Here is a 23,595-nt window from a genome sequence, read left to right as displayed (position 1 = left end):
GAACTGGCCTCTAAGGAAGAATTTTTATGCCAGTTTTACAGATTATCATGTTTTTCTATCATTTTAGCTGCCTTTTAAACCCTCCCCAAGTTGCCTAGAAAGTTAGGGAGTTCGGAACCAGTCATAATACACACTAATTTAATCTTTAGAGGTGTTTTTTTAAATGATGTATTTGTCCTTTTGTTTATTTCTTGCTGCTTTATTTTTCTTCTATGTAATTGTTAGAAAGCATTAAGCAATTAATTAAGTGCTAAGCTTATATTTTAAATTTCTTGTTTTTCCTCGTGTGAGATGAAGTTAGAAGATCGAAGGGAAGTCATGTAGTGGACACATGCTACTAAGTTATATGGTTGTCAATAAGCATTTGGTAGTTTTATGTGTGCCTCCCTTGCTTCTGATCTATTTCTCATCTATTCTTCTTTGCTAATATTATTATTGATATAATCATACAGCCCAGAATATTTTAATACTGATACCACACACGTTTTTCATTATAGCTACCCTTAGGTGGCATTCAACTGCGATGAAAGTGTTAATTTTACCTTAGTAGGTAATAATTTGTTTCTAGGAGCAGATGTTTACCACACCTATTTTTATTTATAGTGCTTGCAGCCTCTGGAAAATATATTTTGGGCTGTGAAAGTTAGGAGGGTTTGGGATTCTCAGGAATATTTAAAAAGTAGTTACACGCCAACAAGCTGATGTACGCAGATGCCAGTCTTCATTCTAGTCATAGAAGAATACTTGGCTACTATGTACTTGAGTTCTGTGTTTTTTTTAATAACATACCAGATCATTAGAAATTAATATTTAATTAAAAACAAGGGGAGTAAGTGACTTGTTAATGCAAAGTAGTGTTTTTTTAAAATTTTTAAATAATTGAAGGTAATAAATTTAGGATGCTAAGTATGTCACATCAGTTTTTCTTAAGTATGAAAGTGTGTTTGAAGAGAGTGTATTTCTGCAGGAATTTATTTTATGTATCATATTTTTGTGTCGTTGGTATTGTAATTAAATAATTTAGATAATGTGTAGGATGCTATCTTAGTCATCTAGTGCCGCTCTAACAGAAGTACCACAAGTGGATGGCTTTAACAAACAGAAGTTTATTCTCTCACAGTCCAGTAGGCTACAAGTCCAAATTCAGAGCATCAGCTCCAGGAGAAGGCTTTCTCTCTGTCTGCTCTGGAGAAAGGTCCTTGTGATGCATCAGTCTTTCCTTGGTCTGGGAGCTTCTCTGCGCAGAAACCTCAGGTCCAAAGGATGCGCTCTGCTTCCGGCACTGCTTTCTTGGTGGTATGAGGTTCCCATGTGTCTCTGCTTGCTTCTGTCTTTTAGATCTCAAAAGAGACTGCATTAAGACACAATCTAATCTTGTCAACCTCATCAGTATAACCTCATCACGGTGATAGAATTTACAACACATAAGGAGATCACATATAATCTCATCATAGTGATAGAGTTTATAACACATAAGGAAATCACATCAGATTACACAATCATACAACACTGGGAATCATGACCCAGCCAAGCTGACAGATAATTTTTGGGGGATACAACTCAATCCATGACAGATAGCTTGTCTGAAACAGTCCTTCCAAGCTAAAATCTTTAATTCTTGATTTCAGTTTCTTTTATTTTGCTAGGAGCCAATAAAATTTAGCTCATCTGCCGTAAATCCATTATAACACTATACCTATGTGCCCTCCTCCCTACAAAAGAAAGAGGGAGGAGTGCATGCAAGCAAGCAAACACAGGGGAGGGGAAATGGCAACCAACAAAGACAAGGGCATTTAGCAGAAAACTATTTTAACTTTCAGCTTCCATATCTTTCATTCCAACTCACTTAAACAACGCCTTACCTCTTATTTTAGAAGTTTTGACAAAAGGAACAGTATTTACTCTTAAGGCTCATAAGGAGGCTCTTAAAGATAGACATTAACAGTGACAGTTTTTATGCTTACTGAATTGTGTGGTATAGTTCTTTTACTCTGATCCAACTTTTTTTTTTTAAACTTTGATTTTTAATTGCCTTTCTATCTTCTTTGCTACTGACCATCTCTGCCAGAAATAAGAGCCCTCACGAAAAGCTTTTCCAAATTGATGAGGAGGAAATAATAGTCATGTAAATTAAGTGGTCATTTAGATTTACTTTTTAGAAATACTATGATTCTGACTTTAAGTATAAATTTCTTTGTCTAAGATTATGGTTAAGTAATGGGAGAAAAAGTGAGGACCAAAGGAGCAAATGAGCTATTATAAAAACAGGGCTCAACCCAGAAGGGAAGGAAGTGTCTTGGATGTTTTAGAGAACTTCATCTTAAGGAAGGCAGTTTTAACACCTTTTTCGAACAAGGATCTCAAATAATGTAAGCATTCATAATGGGGTGGACAGTCCTGGTACAGAAGATAATTTGTGTTGAGTGGGTCACAGCATGTAAGATAAGACAACATACTTCATTTGTAAAGTGGTCTTTTGGTCATGATTATTTTACAATTTGGAGAAAATGCTAAGATGTTAATTATATGTTTTGAAAGGAAATAAAGTAGATTTCAAAATACTGAATTTTATTAGGAAAAGCTACTGAATGAAAATGACCTATTCCTCTACCTGAAGATACCTTCATCTTTTGTATTTATCTTAATACTGTAAATTTTTTAATATCTCCAGACTCAAGTAGAACTTACTGAAGTTTTTCATAATGTAATACAGCATCTCAGCTTTTCTTTTCTTGCTTTTTTTCTAGCCCAAGTTCAGGAATGACTTTATTGAGTTGGTTGGTTAGAGCATGTGCTCATGAGACATTGATGTCAGATTCAAGGCACTTTGTTGTTTTTCTGTAGCCACGTGGCATGTCTAATCCTTGCCATCCCTCTGTAAATTGCTACCTATGCACTGTTAAGGGCATTGAGTGAGAGAATAATAATACGTAAGTTCAAACACATCATCATATGGGAAAATTGATTCAAAAGTGAGTATTCTGTCATTTCAATCAGTAGAATCATCTTTATATTTAATTACTAAGAATTCTATTCTTTCTAGCTTTTACTGCTGTATTTTGAGATATTTCCTAAAATCTTTTGAGTGGGTATATATAATAATAAGTTATAAGCTTATAAAAAGTGAACAAGAGAGTATCTGAACTTATTACATTTATAATTTAGGTAGCAAATTCCAAAGTTATTTACTATAAAAATTTTTTTAGACTTTTTATTCCTATAAGGTAAAAGTATAATTAAATTTAGAAATTCTAATTAATACATTTTTTTTTTCAGAGAACAAATATTATTTGAGTGAAATGAGGTTTGGGAAAGCTATAATGTAGCTGAAGTATTCATAATGGAGTTCTATCATTAATTAGCCTATCAAAGCAAATCATTAAATTTTAGACATTTGTGTATGTGTGAGTGTGTTATAATGAAGGGAGGAAAATGAAGCTTCCACAGCACCAAATTACTCGTTTGTTTGTTTGTTTTTCTTTGTACATTTATTGAAAGAATGACTATAATAGCACCAAATTACTCTTAAATCACCAAATACGTGAGTAGCTACAAAATGGCAAAGAAAATGCTGTGCACTTTTTTTGGTCATTAAATACCTGCTGGTTATCATGTTACAAGAGTGTTTTCCCAGGGAAAAAAGTCAGTCACATGGGGAAATTGACATAGCTATATTTTGAATTGTCTCATAACAGTAAATTCTTCATTTTTTGAAATAATTTCCTTGAAGTTTTTTCTTCTTATGCATTTTGGTTAACCTTAGTTCCCATCCCTAGAATGCACTTGTGGAGCTTCTGACGTATTTGTTTTATGAATAAAGTAACAGCTTTACGAGCTTCCTGTCGCCCTGGTCATGACCAGTGTTATTTTTGTCCGTTTTAACATGTGATTTGTTCCTTCACTTTTAAAAATGTCTGACGGTAGTCAGAGAGCCATACTTTCTCACTATGAAACTGATTTCTTGGGATAATTCTTATAAAATGAATAAATTACTATTAGTTCTCAAAGAAATCACTGTGTATACTGTTAGTCAAAACTTGTGAGCCTCTTTTTAGTCCATATATTTAGGTTCAAGTTAACAACCCTTGGTAGCAATAATAGTAGAGTTAATATCAGAGTCTAGCATTTTCTGGATACATACAAATTTAGATACGCACAAGTCATTACAAATAAAGCTTTTTTTCTTTTTTTTTAGATGTTGTTGTTATCAGTTGCCATCAATATAGCCATATTCATTTTACAGTGATTAAGAGGTTTGCTTGATATCCCTCCTTCCACGTCCTCTTGAATCTGGCTTGAATTTCCAGTAGTTCCCTGTCGATGTGCTGCCGCAACCACTTTTGAATGATCTGTGGCAAAATTTTACTTGTGTGTGATAGTAATGATATTGTTCAATAATCTCCACATTCTTTTGGATCATCTTTCTTTGGAATGGATACAAATAAGGATCTCTTCCAGTCGGTTGGCCGGGTAACTGCCCTCCAAATTTCTTGGCATAGATGAGTGAACACCTCCAGCACTGAATCCATTTGTTTAAACGTCTAAATTGGTATTCCGTCAATTCCTGGAGCCTTGTTTCTAGCCAGTGCCTTCAGTGCAGCTTGGGCTTTTTCCTTCAGTACCATCGGTTCTTGATCAAATGCTACCTCCTGATACGGCTGAATATCGACCAATTCTTTTTGGTACAGTGACTGTATATTCCTTCCATCGTCTTTTGTTGCTTAGTGCGTCGTTCAGTATTTTCCCGGTAGAATCCCTCAGTAATGCAACTCAAGCCTTGAATTTTTTCATTTCTTTAAGCCTGAAAAATGCTGAGCATGTTTTTCCCTTTTAGTTTTCTATCTCAAGGTCTTTGCATATTTCGTTATAATACTTTACTTTGTCTTCTTAAGCCGCTTTTTAAAACTTCTGTTTAGCTCTTTTACTTCATCATATTGTCTGATGTCAGATGGATCTTGGCTGAAAGCAGAGAATACCAGAAAGATGTTACCTGTGTTTTGTTGACTATGCAAAGACATTCAACTATGTGGATCATAACAAATTATGGGTAACATTGTGAAGAATCAGAATTCCAGAACACTTAACTGTGCTCATGAGGAACTTGTACATAAACCAAGAGGCAGCCTTTTGAACAGAAAAGTGGACACTGCGTGGTTTAACGTCAGGTAAGGTGTGCATCAGGGTTGTATCCTTTCACCAGTCTTATTCAGTCTGTATGCTTAGCAGATTATCAGAGAAGCTGCACTATATGAAGAAGACTGGGGCACCAGGATTGGAGGAAGACTCATTAACAATCTGCAATATGCAGATAACACAGCCTTGCTTGCTAAAAAGTGAAGAAGACTTGAAGCACTTATTGATGAAGATCAAAGACTACAGCCTTGAGTATGGATTACATCTCAACATAAATAAAACAGAAATCCTCACAACTGGACCAATAAGCAACATCATGATACATGGAGAAAAGATTGAAGTTGGCAAGGATTTCATTTTACTTGGATCCACAATCAACATACATGGAAGCAGCAGTCAAGAAATCAAACAATGTATTGCAATGGGCAAATGTGCTGCAAAAGACCTCTTTAAATTATTAAAAAGCAAAGATGTCACATTGAGGACTAAGGTGCACCTGACCCAAACCATAATATTTTCAGTCACTTCATATGCATGTGAAAGACCAAAGAAGAATTGATGCCTTTAAGTTGTGGTGTTGGCGAAGAATGTTGAATATACCATGGAATGCCAAAAGAACAAACAAATCTGTCTTGGAAGAAGTACAGCCAGAATGCTTCTTAGAAGCGAGAATGGCAGGACTTCCTCTTTCGTATTTTGGACACGTTATTAGGAGGGACCAGTCCCTGGAGAAGGACATTATGCTTGGTAAAGTAGAAGGTCAGCAAAAAACAGGAAGACCCTCAACGAAATGGATTGACACAGTGGCTGCAGCAATGTGCTCAATCATAACAAGGACTGTGAGGATGGTGCAGGACCAGGCAGTGTTTTTTTCAGTTGTACATAGGGTCGCCATGAGTCGGAACCAACTTGAAGGCACGTAACAGCAACAACCTAACAAGAGGTTTGCTTGAATTCATTTTGTATCCTTTTGCTGAAAGCCTCTAGAAGAGAAAAAAAATCAGTAAGTATGTGCTTTCTTCTGTGTTATGATTTGCTCAGTAAACATATATTATCTATAGAATATTTCATCTGAAAATTTTATCCTAAATATAACAGGATAGCTATTTTAAAGATAAACCCATTGCCCTCAAGTCGATTCTGACTTGTAGCGAACCTCTAGGACAGAGTAGAACTGCCCCATAGGTTTTCCAAGGATCGGCTGATGGATTCAAACTGCCAACATTTTTTGGTTAGCAGCTGAGCTCTTAATCGCTGCCCACCAGGGCTCCATTTTAGAGATAGCACTATTGAAAATGAAAAGGCAAAGAAATAGTTGAATCAATTTCACTTAACTAACATTTAAGTTAAAGGAGTTGGACTGGAGGACTGGCTTGGCTGCCTTTTTCCAACCCATAGCATCATTTCAGTTCCTAGTTGTCCTACTTTTCCTGCAAATTAAAAAGGCACTATCTACCTATCAACTCAATAGATCTTTCTTATTGTCTTACGAGTGGAAAAAAACTTCATATTTTCCTCTTTCATAACTAAATTATTATAACTCAAGCTCATAAACTGAGAGGAAAAATTCTAAAATATAACGAGTATTTTTTGTGTTATTTTTTAAAAGGAAAGTCATTTATCTCTGTTAAATTGAGTAAGAGATTTTGTTTTGTTTTGTTTTTTCCTTCTAATCTGAAACTTTAGAAAAATTTCAACATGGCTTATAAAGTGATTTAGTAGCTTGGCTTTCGTTAACACAAATAACAAATAAATGTAAATATTGGCGGGCCTAAAGACCTCAACATAGTTTTTGTGATACAAGAAACTAGCATTTAACTATTAGTGCTGCCATCATAATTTCATTAGTGTGGCTTCTTTACACACTTTCTCCAGTGACGCAAATACAGACGTGATTTTTTGGAACATCAGACTTATGGCTGCCTTCTCTCTTCTTCTTTACTTATGTTGGACAAACTACCATTATCACTTGCCAAAAAAAATCCCACAGTTCAGTAGACTTCAGTTTTGAGGTCTCTCATGTCCTCCTTAGACCACCAGTAGCTTTGTCCCTTGGAGATCAGAAATTGGACACTTCTGTTTGATGTTCAGCAAACCAGACTGTGTTCCTTGACCTCTGAGGAAGAGTATAGCAAAACAACAAATTGTCTAAGCAACTTCAGTGGAAACATAGCAGCAAATCCCTTTGGAATGCATCCTTTGAAACATGGGCCAAATTCCCCTTTGGTATCAAGGTGATGACGATAATAGTAAAGTCTCTAACAGGATAAGGTATTAGAAGTTGTATATCTTTTCCTTTATATCCGTATACACAAATGACTAAAGACCCACCAGACGTGAAGCATATTTATACTCTTGTGCTGTAACCAGTTCCAAGAAACTAAGGTAAAATATAAAGCTTATAGATTCAGGATTCTATTATTCTTGTACTATAACCAATTCCATGAATCTAACGTTAAAATAGAGAGTTTATCTAATTCCACCAACTTCCTTGTTCCCCATTCCTCCCTTCCCAGCTTCAATCCCTACTCCATACACATGTTCTTTGCTATATTTTAGGAAACTTTTCAACCCTGTCTCTCCTCCCTTCTGTTTTCTCGGTTTTGTAACTTATTTGTATAACCTTTCCAATGACATCCTGTGGATTATGCTAAAGTCAAAATAAATCACATAGTTGAGTTTGTAGAAAGGCCTTATACCATCAAACCATAGTTAATAGAAGTTGAGAGGTCTTTTTAAAGAAGTATGACATTTTAACTCCGCTCTTTTTCCTTTTCTCCTTCGCACTTCAGTGTTTTTTTATGAAAGGTGCCAAGCGCCTAGCTTTTCCACTGTTTTCCTAAATAGTTGAATGGCATTTAATTATCAAGTGAAATGCCCAGCCCTTTCATTCAAGTAGTCAACTTTCTCCTCTAGTGTTAAAATTAAATAAATTTTATTATTAAGTAATTATTAAGCAAATTTTATTTTTAAATCTATTTAGCTCAAGTCTTAGCCCAAGGTAATCTGTTTTAAAAGTGGTACTAGTTTTATAATCTCTTGCTTACTTTATTCCAAACATAAAAGTTCTGTTCACATTGGATGTCCATAAGCAAGTACCTTCTTTTTTGTCCTTCATTTGTCCTTGAACTTCGTAAAGTTAACAAACTGCCAAAAGTGTTCCCTCCCACCTTCTTTGTCTTCCAAACCTACCATATTTCACTTTTCAGAACACCTTAAAGATTGCCCCCATTGAATAGTGTTGTTTTCAGGGGCATAATTTTGAGGAGAATTCTGTTGTGGTGCTATTTATTTTCATCCATCTAATATTTACGACCCCCACCCATCTGTGTCAGTTTGTCATACTGTGGTGACTTGAGTGTTGCTATGATGCTGGAAGCTATGCCACCAGTATTTCAAATGCCGGTAGTGTCATCCACGGTGGACAGATTTCAGCGGAGCTTCCAGACTTAGATAGACTAGGAAGAAAGTCCTGGCAATCTGCTTCTGAAAATTAGTTAATGAAAGCACTATGGATCACAACAGAATGTTGTCTGATATAGTGCTAGGAGATGAGTCCCCTAGGTTGGAAAACACTCAAAAGGCATAGTGGCTGCAGTAATGGACTTGAACATACCAATGATCATGAAGATGGTGCAAGACTAGGCAACATTTCTGCTGTACATGGCATCACCATGAGTCAGAGCCAACTTGATGGCAGCTAAGAACAATAACAATATTTAGGATGCATTTAAGTATCCATTGTTATCTGAGTCTTATAGATTAAATTTACTAACTTACAAAATACAATAGTTACGGAGATAAATGTGCAAATGGGCCTGCACATGACAGCCTTGCTTTTACTGCCTCTCATGAAAGAGATTCTTCTGAGTAACCTATAAATTTGAAAGAAGCTTGGCTTTCCTATCCTCCTTTAATCTAGCAAGCTGTAAGAAGACTTGCATTTTTTTCTCCTCCATAGACAAAATAGGAGACTATCATTGTAGAAGGCATCATCTAACTCCTTCTATAACTGCGTTTTCTGGACAAATCAGAAAAAAAGATAAATAAGAATTAAATTTTTAATAAGATTTTCTTATTTAATAAATAAAAATTTTGGTTAATGATGTGGACTTAATTTGACATGATCTGCAACATTTCTATGAGAGATTGAGAGATATATGGTCATTAACTTTGGAGACATTTTGTATTGAACTTGTAATCCATTTGGCTCTCATATTTGTACATGTGCTTGCCTAGACTTAAACTTTTATTTTTTTATTTTTTTTGGTGAAATGCAAAATAAAATCAGCATTTTGGGGAAGGGAATATCTGGATAAGTATATACTTGTTCTTAAAAGAAGTGCATTTGAGACAAGCTTGTGTATGGTAGACTATTTAAAGATTTGTATATATTTCTAAGTCTTTGTGTTTTTCATTTTAAACAAACTCCTATCCTATCTTCAAGACTCAGCTCAATTCTTCACTGGTCCTTAAGCCCAACCTGCCTTTCCTCTGGTATAACATTACCCTTTGTGCAGGCCTCTGGTAAGAATGTCACGATTGTGTTGTAATCATCTATTTACACGATCTGTTAAACTATATATTCCCTGAGGGCAGGGGCCAATTATGTATTTATTTTCTCAGCATAAAGTGTTGTGCTGCCACAGTGATGTTAAAGATTGAGTTGTGGGATTTTGATGAATCAGAATTTTGCTGCTAACCACAGTAAGTGTACTACTAACTACCCTTTAAGATTCCCGAGGCCGGATAATACACTGGGAACAATTGCAAAAGAAAGCAGAGAAAAATTAGCAGGGTCGGTGCCCAGAAATTTCAGGGAAGGGCTCTGAAAAACTGGACTGGAACATCAGAGCTCCTAAGGACCTCTTCTGTATCCTCAAGTTCAATACTGAATGTCACAACTGGCTAGCGGTATAGGACTGAAGGGAAGAGTGTACAACAAAAAAAGAGAGGTGACTGGTCTGTGTCCCACATGGGCTTTGACTTATCTTACCCCTTCTGTCACATGGGGTGAAAAGATATAACACACAGCGGCCCATACCTACTTTTGAAGGTGATATAATCATTGCCCTCAGATTTAACACATCAAATTTGTATTTCCTCAGTGTTGAGATGGTGAGAAGTGGGAGAGTTGACAGAGACTTGATTGCATCCTCTCCCCCTAGAGCTTTACGAGTGAGCTTTCAATAAATGTTTATTCATCAAATCCTTTCCCTTTTCAAGAAAATGTGTATTTATTTCTGATGTAGCCTTTTCTTGCTATTTTGGTGTTCTTAACCTGGACTTTGAAATTCACATGTTCTCAATGTTTTTGCAACTTATGCACTTCTAGAATTATTATTACTTAGTGTTTATATTGGTGTAGGGAAGATGTGTAATATAGTGCCAAGAGGGTTCTTGAATTCTGTTTTACCCTTTGTGTCTAATGTGTCCAAATGGAATTGGACCATTTGCTTATTAAAAGAATATTAACATAGCTATACTTACGAGTAGAAAGCTCTGAAATCTTTATTTAAAAAGATATTTTACTCGTATTGTTAAGTATTCATGGATGCTACTCAAGCCAGCACTTTAGACCTTTGAGTTACCAGTGTTTTCATCGTTTTGGTGCCATATGATTTTTTTACTTATGTGGTGTTGCATATATCACTAATTCCATTAAGTCAGTGTAGAATGTGTACCTTATTAGATTATTCAAGTGCTGTACACATATATAAAGACAAAATAAAAACTATTTTAAATATTGGGGCATCTAAAGGTCTTGTTTTGGGTGGTATACAGAGACATATAAAGGAAGCATTTTTAATGATTGAATTATTGTCTTGTGTTCTTTGCTTAGGGTGTTCCACTGTTGGCAATAAGAAACAAAATGATATCTGAAGGACTAGACCCGGATCTTCTTGAGTAAGTAATTCTTCTAATATAATGATAGTACTGTCAAGATATTGAATTTATAAGTTATAAAGAAAATAAAATTAACATGTAACTTTAAATACACACACACATATATATTTCTATACAGTGTTTTATGGTTGAGGCAACCATCTTCATAAATAGTGTTTCTACTATGTTTAAAAAAAAAACTATGTTACTAAAACTTGCCATAGCACATTGATGAATCTAAATGTTCATAGGAGATGGAATTTGATGACAGTTTTGTTGCATGACTGTCCTGTTTATGAGAAGCAGTGTCACTTCTTAGTACTTCTGTTAGCTACTAACTTTTCATTTAAGACCTTGTTGTTGTTGCAGGTGCAGTTGAGTCTGTTCTGTCTCATAGTAACCCTGTGTACAACAGAACGGAACACTGCCCATCCTGCAGTATCCTCACAATTGTTGCTATGCTTGAGCCCATTGTTGTAGCCACTGTGTCAATCCATCTTGTTGAGGGTCTTCCTCTTTTTCGCTGACTCTCTATCTTACCAAGCATAATGTCTTTCTCTAGGGACTGGTCCCTCCTGATAACATGTCCAGAGCGCGTGAGACAAAGTCTTACCACCCTTGCTTCTAAGGGGCATTCTGGCTATACTTCTTCCAAGACAGATTTGTTCATTCTTCTGGCAAACCATAGTATATTCAGTATTTTTCACCAACACCATAATTCAAAGGCATCAATTCTCCTTCAGTCTTCCTTATTCATTGTCCAGCTTTCACATGCATATGAGGTGATTGAAAATATCATGGCTTGGGTCAGGTGCACCTTAGTCCTCAAAGTGACATCTTTGCTTTTTAACACTATAAAGACCTTAGCATGTTGGAATTTGATTCTGTCATGATCTTGATTGTGCCAGATTGAGAAGTAAATAGGGTAAAGCTATTCTAGGTCCACATTAATGGTTGTTATGAAAATAGATACTTGTTTGTGTAAGTTTTATTAAATATTTCTTGAGGAATGCTGAAAAGTTGTGGCTCAGAAATTTGACAGAAAATTCATTCCATTCAAGCAGACCTGGCTAAAATATATCTTAATAGTTCATCCAGGATGAAATAGATCTTAATGAATTCTTCAGAATTATTCTGTTTTGCAAGTATCTAGATACTTATAAAGAGTCAGTCCAGTTTCGGTTTTAGTTCATCCCAATGTATTAGCTGTGTTGTCTAGGCATTCATACTATACTGACAGTATATTTTGGAATTTTTCTTGGTGCTCATCCTCTCAAGAAAAAGTGTGCATTCTGGAGTGAAATGCCATAAAACAGTCTTTTTTTCTTCTAAAATATGAAATTTAAGAATTTTTTAAAACTACGAGAATAGATTCCCAACATGTCTCTACATTTGGTATTTATCCAGGTATCAAACAGTTCAAGTACAATGGCATGGCTTGGTAATTTGAAATAAAGCATCACAAATATATTTGGCATTTGTTCTAGAAATTGTTTCTGATGCATACGTAAAAGCAGATGGATTGTGATACATATTTTAATGTGAATTGAACATACGGGTTTAATCCATTCTGGTAGTCATTGGAATACATGTTATATTTATCATTGACCATGGCCTCTTTTTAGCTTCTGGAAATACGTAGTATGCCTTCTATAATAACTGAGAGCTATAATGACCTTTAAAATGATGATCTTTCTCTCTAGAGATAATGTAATAAATGGAAAACTTGCAGCCTTATGAGTGTCAGTGTATGTTAGCTATACAGTCCTTTTATCCCTTACTGGCTTTATTTCATCTCCTGTCCAGCCTAAACCTATATCATAATCCTTTACTTCAACCAGCTACCCACACTAGCAACTTGGAGGTTGTCCTAGTTTCTGCCCTCTTCCCTGCCTTCTACTATGTTAGTCAGTATTCTCTCATTTTTAATATTTCTCAAATCTGAACATATGCCTCCATATCCATTGCTGCTTAGTTGAGGCCCACATCGTTTCTCACCTGAATTATTATAGTAGCCTTCTAATTGATTTTCCTGTTCTCTTTCAATCCATCCATTAAAGCCTGAGAGGATCTGCTCATACTTCATTCTTGCTTCACATCTTTCTCTGACTCTCCACTGCCTTCAATGCAGTCTGAAGTCTTAGCATTGTATGTAAATGCTTTTATGAAGACCCAGTTTCTTTCTCTAGCTTCATCCGTTCCTACTCTTCCACATGTGTGTATCAGGCAAACTACTTACAGTTCCATGAATGTTTCATTCTTTTATTCCCTTTTGGTGTCTTTGCACGTTTTCTTTCCTATGCATGGTACTCCCTTCCCCCATTTTATTGACCTGCCTAATTTTTTATTCTTCTTGACTCTGCTTAGGTATCACTACTTTAGGAAGTCCATCGGTGATTACTAGGGGGAGGGCCCCCACCACCCCTAACACTCCCTTGATGTGTCTCACTTAGCAAGTTTGAGGGTATGTCATTGTCTGTAAATGTTGGGAAGTATTCAGTTGCAAGGTGGTGCCAAGTTTTAGGGTAGAATTCCAGTAACAGTTAACATTGTCTTAAAAAAAGCTGCTCCTCGACCACAGCCTGGAGCCTGAATTCTGACCCATTACCTCATAAGTACATGCCATTGGTCACCAGGGGCACTGGTTGAAGTCAGGGTGACTCACTGTAACCTATCACCACTACTGGCAAACCAGCTCTAACTACATTCAGCTAGCTATGATAAGTAGAATCAATCGCCTTGTTAACAGAGGAATTCTGGCATTTTTGAAATCATGTTTAAAGTTATGGAGCTTCACTTTGGGAGAAAAGTATAAGATGATGGAAGAGAAGAAATGTGCCATCCGAGGCACTAAGTACTTTTACTTAGAATCTTAGGTACCTGTTAAACCTCAGTAAAGATTGTTCTGTTTTCTTCTTTCTTTTAAAGTGTAAATGTACACATTCTTTTCATTAGCCTTAGGTAGTAAGACAAACTCATAATAACTGCTGGAAGAAATACTTCAGATCTGTCTGCATTGAGCAAAGAGCAGAACTCAGGTTGATTTAGAAATAAATACTGATCAGAAAGTACATTGTTATTTGATTGCCCTGTCTGAATAAAATTTTAGAATTTAAGAATACAGAATTTTAAACTAAGAAAGCTTACATGATAAAGGGGGAAAGAACCTAGAAATTTTTCTAGAAAAATAATTATCAAAGAAGTTTAGAAAGTCTATAAAACCCAAGAAAATGCCTGATAATTGCCAAATCAATAGTATTTGTTTGATACTTCTAAGTGATTGTTTAATTCTTTAAAAAATCCAAGTTTTTGAAAATAAGAATAGTTCTTATGTAATCAAGAATTAAGTCCTTGTTAGCTTGTACAAAATAGGTTTCCAATGTCAGTGAAATAGAAAGGTATATGAAGGGATACCTTTGTGACCATCATACTCAAAGGAGTTTAAGAGAAAAGAAAATGGAAATTTTTAATTTGTCTAAAGGTTAATTTTGTTTTAATTTTACATTCAGAAATATAGATCAGGTACATCATGCCTTATAGATTTTCATTCAATGCCTAGATTTTCTTATCAAGAAAAAAAGGAAAAATGTTTTTTTCTTGTATTTATGTTCCAGAACTCAAATTACTATTACTACCTAGTAATTACTACTTTTACTGCTCTGGGATAGAGTAGCCTCTGGACCTGACAATCAGCAAGAGATGGAATTCATGATAGTTAAGCTTCAGAGTAAGGCAGACTTTGGAGATACTCTGCTTGCTTGGGTTCAGATTCTGCCCTGCCACTTTATAGCTGTATGACCCTGGATTAATTACCTAACCTCTCTGTGCATCAGTTTTCCCATGCCTAAAATGAGAAATAGAGGAGTTTAGCCCTCATAGAGTTGTTCAGATTAACTAAGAAAATAATGTAAGCAATTAGCACAGCTCTGGACAAGCAGTAAATGTTCGATAAATGTTAGTTGTGATTTGTGAATGTTTTAGTGGAGGAATATGTAGCAAGTTCTAAACAATGAATTTACCAAGCTTTTAAATCACAACTTATTTATAATTCTGTGGTTGCCCATATACCGTTGTGATTTCTATAAAGACTTAACATACACAAAATAGTTATCCTTTTAAATTATATTCTGTTTTCTCAGATTGAAAATCTGTGTTTTTAGCTTCACAGTAAAGAACAGGCTTCTGACGTTGAAATTCAACTGGTCACACTCTTAATCTTAGTGGGAGGGTGGAGTTTGCAGCCCATTGATTTGGCTAAAGAAGGCATGTAATTGAGTTCAAGGTACTGTTGAGGATTTTGAACAGAACCAGCTCAATTGACATTTGTCCTGGAGGTAACTACCAAAAGACTTTTATACCCTCCTTCCAAACTGTGGAATGATCACTCTTTTGGTTACCAGAAATAAAAGTAACCACCTCAGCCTACTTATCTCTGAGACAAGACTCCTCTTTATTAGTGTTGACCAAAAGGATAGTGGAAAGCAGGAAAACTTTGCTAACTGTACTCAAAGCATGTGCAGAAGATTTTCCTGCCCTCTAAGGGAATTCCTTATCTGCCAGTCATGTACATTTGTCTACCTCCCAATACACAATAACATAATAGATTAACGGTTGGTTTCTGGCTGGTCAAGGATACAGTAGACCTCAGTTCCCTAACTGGAAAATTCCCAGTTATTATTGGTTCCATTTTTTTAGTTCTTGCTGAGCTAGATGCCCATTCAGTATAACTCCCAGTCCTCAACCACTAGCTGGCAAACACTGTCTATAAAGTACTGGACAAGAAGAAAAACAATGCCAAAAAATTGTGATTGGAACCTTGACCACAACAAGAGTGAGAGAGATAATACAGATATCAAAAAGGTAGTGTTAAAAAGCAGTTGTAGTCTCCCAATGGCTAGCAATGAAGAGATAGCAGAACTTCTGGGAAACATGGATCCCAGGTTCGGTGGCAGATGCCAGTCTTTACTAGGATAGATTAGTTTCTCTTTCTTTATGATATTAGGCATTAAATTGTTTCCCTGGTTGCAAGAGTCCACTTACCAAGACAAGGAACAGGGTATATCTGTCTTGATAGGCATTCACAAGAGAAAAAACCAAAGTGTGTATAGCAAGTATAATGCTAAATTAGCTATTGTAATACCAAAACCAAACCAGTTCTTGTTGAATTGATTTAGACTCATGGCAACCCCAGGTGTGTCATAGTAGAACTGTGCTCCATAGGGTTTTCAATGGCTGATTTTTTGGAAGTAGATTACCAGGCCTTTCTTCTGAGGCACCTGTGGGTGAACTTGAACCGCCAACCTTTCTGTTAGCAGCCAAGCATGTTAACTATTTGCACCACCCAGAGACTCAGCTACTATAATTTAAAGGTTGAAATTGTATTTATAGTTCCCTAGAGATCTTTATATAGTTAATGCAGTCTTTGTTTAGGAATCTTAAGTGTTTTCCTCTTTCCTCAACACTACTTATTGCCATCACGTAGAGCTCTGACAGAACACCAGTAACAGACAAAAATGATGTCATGTGCTACTTGTCTTCTTTCCACAGGTCCGCTTTCTAATGTTTGTAAATGTATATACTACTTACAAATATATTAAGATCTTAATATGTTAATATTCATATATTAATTCCACCCTAATATACCTAATGAAGTAAAATGTACTTCTGTCATTTCATTTTTACAGTTTTACTATTTTAAAATATAAATAACTTTAGTGTATGCTCTAGTTGACATTGAAAAGTGATTTGAATGATAAATACAGCACCCTCTCCCACCATCCCCCACTCAGCAATATTTTTACTAACAAAGTTTTTGGTACTTCATCTGTTTTCAGTTGAACTGTTTTAAGTTTAAAACAGATGCAAAATGTTTTTGAACTATTTACCTACATAAATAAATGTTTTTCCAAAGAATGTTTATGTGGTTTTTGTGTCCTTAAAATTGCTAAGGTTTTAAGCACAAATATAAATTCACCCTTTAATGAAAAAAATTAAACCAGTAATATTTGTATTTTAGGACTCTTTTTACGTTCCAGATCACAGAAACCAACTCAGACTAGCTTAAGCAAAAAAAGAGTACTGATTGGCTCATACAGCTGAGAAGTCTAGGTAGGGTAAGCTCTAGCGGCCCTGTGTCATCAGGGCTGGCTGGCGCTCCCCTTCTCGGTCTCCCCACCACTTCACTCTACCTTTACTTCCTTGGTATAATAATCCAATTCTCTCCTCCTGCTGCTGGGCTTCCTCCCTAAAGCTAGGGAATGTAGCTTCCAGCAATCAAAGGCTTTAATATTGCTGATTTTGCAACCCCAAAGAAAAGAAACCTTCTCCATAATCCACAACTCATCTCTAGGGAAACATTCTGATTGGCCTTGCTTGGGTTATGTGCCTTCTTTGAATGGATCTCTCTCTCAAGGGGAAGAGATCCCTGTGATTGTCCAGGCATGAATCATGTGGCTGCAGCAAGGAAGGGTGTGGGGGTAGGAAAGGGGTGAGGCCCACAGGGATTATGGTTGACAGCTTTACTTGATCCACATAAAATGGGAGAAGGATGGGTCTGTCAGAAATAACATATGCCCACAGCATCTGGTAGGCTAAAAAGTACTGATTCGTGTATGCTTAGTCCTTCCTTCTGCTCCTTTCTAAGAAGTTTTTAGTAGCAACCTTTTCAAACTTATTTCCATGAAAAACATCTTAAAACTAAAGGTTCATATGTAGGAAAAAATAAGAGCACTTCGATCATAACATAAAAAGGCAAAATTTCTTTTCCCCCAGAGAGTAAATATCCAGGCTTGAAATGATGGTATTACTGTGAGTTTTAGTATTACCATGTGTAAGGGGATGGCACAGTGTTAAAGTGCTTGGCTGCTAACCAGAAGGTCAGCAGTTTGAACCCACCAGCTGCTCCTGAGGAGAACGATGTAGCAGTGTGCCCCCATAAAGATTTACAGCCGTGGAAACCCTATGGGGCAGATCTGCTCTGTCCTATACGGTCACTATGAGTTGGAATTGACTCGACAGCAGTGGGTTTAAGGCTTTACTATTTATAAGATGCTTTCATATATATTACCTCATTTGACCCTTATGGTTTCTTGAAGTTTTTCTCTTTTTAATATCCTAAGACAGCTAGTGTGTATTTTTTCCTTTGTTCTCATAGTATTTCCAATTCAGAGTAGCATAGAATTTGTTTTAAAATGAATGAGGACAGACAGTAATAAGTGTTGGCAAAGATGTGTGGAAATTGGAACCTTTATACCCTGCTGTTGGGAATGTAAAATGGTGCAGCCGGGTAGAAAACTGTTTGGCAGTTCCTCCAAAAAGTAAACATAGAATTACCATATGACCAAGCAATTCCACTCTTTAATATATACCTAAGAGAATTGAAAGCATATGTTCCCACAAAAACTTGTACACAAATGTTCGTAGAAGCATTATTTGTAATTGCCAAAATGTGGGAACAGTCAAAATGTCCATCAGCAGATGAATGGATAAACAAAATGAGGTATGGATATACAATGGAATATTATTCAACTATAAAAAGGAAGGAAGTACTGATACAAGCTAGAGCATGGATGAACCTTGAAAACATATGCTAAGTGAAAAGAGGCCAAACACAAAGGTCACATTTGTATGAAATGTCGAGACCGGTAAATCATAAACACAGAAAGTAGATTAGTGGTTGCCAGGGGCTGGAGGTAGTGAGAAATAGAGAGTGATTGCTAATGGATACAGGGTTTCTTTTGGGGGTGATGAAAATATTCTAGTATTAGATAGTGGTGATGGCTGCACAACTCTGTGAATGTACTAAAAGTCACTGAATTGTACACTTTAAAATGTTTAATTTTATGGTATATGAGTTGTATCTCATTTAAAATAAATAAATGAGGATTTAAGAGTTCCAAGCTTAGTTATGCTATTTCAATGAAAACTTAATTTCATGTAATTTCTGCCTACCTACCCCTTGTTGCTCCTGACAAATGGTCTAAACTCATCTACTGTTGCACTCCAATGAATATCTTATACTCTAGCTACCAAATGACTTACAATTCCCAAAAGCAGCATGCCACAGCATTCACATTTTTTTCTTTACCCTGAATGTTCTCATGCTCAGTTATTCCCACCTGTTCTGTTTCAGACAAACTCCTGTTCATATCTCAGAACCCTTCACAAGTGTCTTCACCTATCTGGAGTCTTCTCTGATCAACCCTAGAATAGTTGATTTCTCTTTCTTATCATACCACCATAGTGTATATCACACTATATGACAGTAATTTCTTTTCAATTCTGTTTCCTCCACTAAAATATCAGCTTCTCAGGGCAGGAACTACTTGTTATTCATCTCTGTATGCCCAGCGCCTAACACAGTTCCTAGCAAATAGTAGGTGTACGATGGTGATAAGAATAATATAATATACTTAGTGTTTACCATATGCCAGATATTACTCAAGATACTTTACATTTATCAATTCATTTAATCATCACAGCAGTCCAGTAAGTTAGTTGAGCACAGAGCGGTTACATAACTTCCTCAAGGTTATCCAACAAGTAAGTGGCAAGGCTTAGAGATGATCCCAAGCAGTCTGACTCCAGAGTCTGTGTTCTTAACCACTATGCTATACGTTATCACATGTATCAATAAATGGTTAAGCACATAAATTAATGAACTTTATAATTTTAATTTCTTTTAGACCTAAGCTGCTTTTACCCCTTTTCTTAACTAGGATGGCTTTTCAGGAGTTGTGTATATTAAGTTTTGTTTGAGTTGCTGTAGATACTAATGTAATATTGATGTAGTATTCAAATAATTCCCTCTGGTAATTTTTTCCTTTTTCTCAAAATGGATACAGTAAGAAATCAACTATATAGCAAAGAAAAATTTACTGAGAAAAATGTGCTCAGTATTTATGCCCACTACTTTTAGGGTTGTTGCTTCTACAAAGACCTGTGAGGACTGTGGTCCCATGTTAGTATTTTAGGCAATTGGAGCATCCCTCAAAACCTAGAAACCACTCATGCTGTACTCAGTTTTAAAATTTCCTCATAGGTATAATCTAAAATTCTACAGCAGAGAAGTGGGTTTATGTACAAAAGCTGGAGAGCAGTGCCAGCATTTCTTTCTGTTTTGTCACATGTCAAATATAATACAAAAAATATAAACCAGCCATTGCTAAAGGGGCACAAAGTTTCTGTTAAGAGTGATGGAAAAATTTGGAAACGAATAGTAGTGATGGTTGCACAACATGGTGAACATAGCTGACATCACTGAAATGTACACTTAAGAAACGTTCAAATGGGAAACACTTTGTTATATGTATTTTTACCACAATAAAAAATATATATATGCCAAAAATAAGCCATAGTTTTTAATAGCTAGAAGTAAATAGTAGACTATATATTTTCTTATTTTCAAGAATAGTAATTTGTATTTATAGTAATAAAAAGGACTTTTATTTGCTGAGAACCCTGAATCTTTAATAAGGATCCAGCAGCCTAGGGGAGACATAAATCTGGTAGTTTTTAATTATTAAGACATAGCAACTATATTATTTGTCTTTTACCTTCCCCAAAAGCATATTTTCCTTGCTTAATTTAACTTTCTTGGTAAGAGTGAATAGAGCCTGAGTGTGTTACTATATTGATAAAACATTTACTGGCACAAACACTAGTAGACCTGTCTAGTTGACTTTTAATGACATCATCAAAATTTCATTTTGGTTTATTACAGCGCGTTCATGTAAAGTTGGAGTTTAACCATCCTCATACCTCCTTGTTATGCCTAGGGAATCTTGGAGACAATATTTTTACCATCTCTGTTCTGTAGTCCTCATACTTTTTCTTTTTATGTTCATTCTCTAAAGATAAAACATGTAAGTGAAAACATTCAATGAACATTAAGAACCTGCTTTGACCTGGCACACTCCTCCCCCGCAGAATTTCCGCATTGCCTGTGCCTCTTAATAGCCATTCTTGAGCTCTCTTTCTCTTCTATATTTCTCCCTGCAGCTTTCCTAAACATCAAGGTTTTCCTTTTCTTTCCATTTCTAGCTTTCCTTTCTCTGTACCTCATCTACACTTGGAGGCTGCAGGGCTTTAGCACTTGTCATGCCAACCTCTACACATCGCATCTCTGTCTGTAGTTGGGTCTCCATGGTAATGAGCAGCAGAAAGTGCTGAAGTAGCACACTATGCAAGGACTGGCAAGAGAAAACAGTGCTGTGGCCTGTACAGGAATAGCACTTAATCCCCATGATGCTGAAGAAGCCAGAGAGAACGACGCCGTGGTGTAGAGCTGGAGACTCCCCCAGTTAAGGACGGCAGACTTGGCTGATTTATTAGCAGCAGTATTCTAAGATGAACTTAATTTACAGTTAGTAAGTGCTTTTTTCAACTGGAAAACTTTAAAATTTTTTTCCTTCTTCTTTCAGGCGACCAGATGCTCCAGTGCCTAATGGTGAAGGTGAAAAAAATACAGAAGAAAGTTCAGATAGTGAATCTTCTTTTAGTGACTAAGCTTAATTTTGATAAGAATTTCATATACATGTGTAGGTATACATTTACATTCTATAAGAAAGAGAACCTAAACTTGAACTCTTAGTCATAAAAACATCAAATGACCGCATACCCACCACCACTTTTTCTCTACTTTAAAAATAAAACATTTATAACCTGGCAGTATGTCTTATTACCCAAATAAAGAGCCCTAAACTGAAAAATAACCTGAATAAAGTACTATTGTTACAAATACTAAGGTGGAATATTTCAGGGATGCAATGAGCATTAAAATGAAGTCAATTTACTTTGAGTTTAGTGATCGAAAAATAAACTTTTGATCACTCCGTCTAAAGTAAAATTTGGCTAAGTGAGTCATTCAATTTTTTTGTGAATATTTTAGCATGAAAAGTATGTATATTCATATCATAAGACTTGTTAAAGAAATTTCTGGCAGAGAGTAGGATTCAATTGAAATTTTCTATGAAAACTTGAAGGTTTATATTGTGGATATGGAATTTATTGCTAGTATTTATTAGCATATAGAGCTTTTTACCACTTGGCCATTAGTTCATATAGATATATTATCAAAGTCAAATAGTCTTATTATATTTATTATCAGGTAGAAATTGAACTGAAGGTAGTTTCAGTATGGGTCAGAGTGGGCAAGCAATCATTGTCATCAACTAGCAACTATTGTATTGTCTAAACAGAAAAAAAATATTTAATGTGCACAGGTTTAAAATGTTCTTCTCACCTCATCTTGCAAATAATACTTCATAAATAATTATTTGCACATAGTTAGAAAATCATTAAAATGCTTATGTGGAAAGATGTTTTCTTAGTTTTATAGGACTTCCATAATAAAATACCACAAAGTGGGTGGCTTGAAAGAACAAAAATTTATTGTTTCTCAGCTTTGGAGGCTAGTTCGAATTCACGGTATCCATAGGGTTATGCTCTGTCTCCCTGTCAGCTCAAGAGGAACATCCTTCTTTGTCTCAGCTTCTGGTAGCCCCAAGCCTTTCTTGCTGTTCCTTGGCTTGTAGATGTGGTGCTTTCCCTTGTGTATGTCTGTGTTCCTGTGTCTGTTCTCCACTTTTATAAGACACCACTCAAAAGGAATTAGGATTAGGACCCACCCTATTCCATTATGTCCTCATTTAATTTACCTGATAACAAAAGAAAAACCCTATTTCAAAACAAGGTCACATTCACAGGTACTTTGGGTTAGGACATCAACATATCTTTTTAGGAGGACACAGTTCAATCCATTACAGATATATAAATGCATTTGATTGATGATACTCATCTTAGTTTAGATCACCTAAAAGTAGAGCCTCAGGAAAGGACTGGGTGTCCGTAGGTGGTTTGTGAGGTGATCCAGGAAGCAGGAGTGAGAGAAGGGGGAGAGTGAGAGAGAGAAACCAATATAAAGGTGTATTATGAAGCTTGTCTTCGTGGGCTTAAGTGCACCAAGACCTGAGAAGCTTACAGAATGCCTCCCAGAATTGTTTACCTCCCTAATGGACAGAGATGGAATCATTTTTTAATTGGTTTCCATCCCCCATTACCCCCATTATTTTTACACAAATAATGCGCACCTTCTACGTTTGCTTGCCAGCCACGCCACGCCCCCCACCATGTATTTTTGCAAGCACTGTATGCTAATTTTTTAGCAACATGTTAAAAAAAAAAAAAAAGGCATAGTGGCACTTATAAAATACCTTGTAGGGGGAGGGTGTGGCTGGGAAACAAACATACGATTCATGTTATTTGTGTAGTTGAAAGTTGCCCTCAGGGGCATTATCTGCCCCTTCACTTCTGGGCTATGTTTATGCGTGGAAAAGTAGGCTCCCCCAATATTGAGAAGACCTTGAGACAGAAAGCAGAAAGATGCAAGACCCAAGCTTGAGGTGGGATTTCACCAGCAGAAGACAATATGTGCTCATTTAACAACTGTCCAGTACAGTTGTGACTGATATCAGAAGTGAGCAAGGGGATGTGATTATGTGGGGCAAGAGAACCCTGGTGGTGCAGTAGTTAAGAGCTTGACTGCTAACCAAAAGGTCAGCAGTTCGAATCCACCAG

At 36.1% G+C, this 23,595-nt stretch overlaps 1 protein-coding gene across 2 annotated transcripts in view; it reads left to right on the top strand.

Annotated features, from left to right (window-relative positions):
- The window catches only part of WASHC3 (WASH complex subunit 3), a 61,430-nt gene extending 38,223 nt beyond the window's left edge, over positions 1 to 23,207 (top strand). For both annotated transcript variants that reach the window (XM_012554854.2, XM_004373760.3), the window contains exons 6-7: positions 10,976 to 11,040; positions 21,441 to 23,207. In XM_012554854.2, the coding sequence (XP_012410308.1) occupies positions 10,976 to 11,040; positions 21,441 to 21,525 (150 nt within the window). In that variant the 3' untranslated portion in view covers positions 21,526 to 23,207. The remainder of the gene's footprint in view (positions 1 to 10,975; positions 11,041 to 21,440) is intronic.
- The last annotated feature ends 388 nt before the right edge of the window (positions 23,208 to 23,595 follow it).

This window comes from Trichechus manatus, unplaced genomic scaffold (genome assembly GCF_000243295.1).
Source record: "Trichechus manatus latirostris isolate Lorelei unplaced genomic scaffold, TriManLat1.0 scaffold00027, whole genome shotgun sequence".
NCBI lineage: Eukaryota > Metazoa > Chordata > Mammalia > Sirenia > Trichechidae > Trichechus > Trichechus manatus.
The sequence above is the reverse complement of the archived record's forward strand: the minus strand, read 5'-3'. Positions and strand labels throughout refer to the sequence as shown.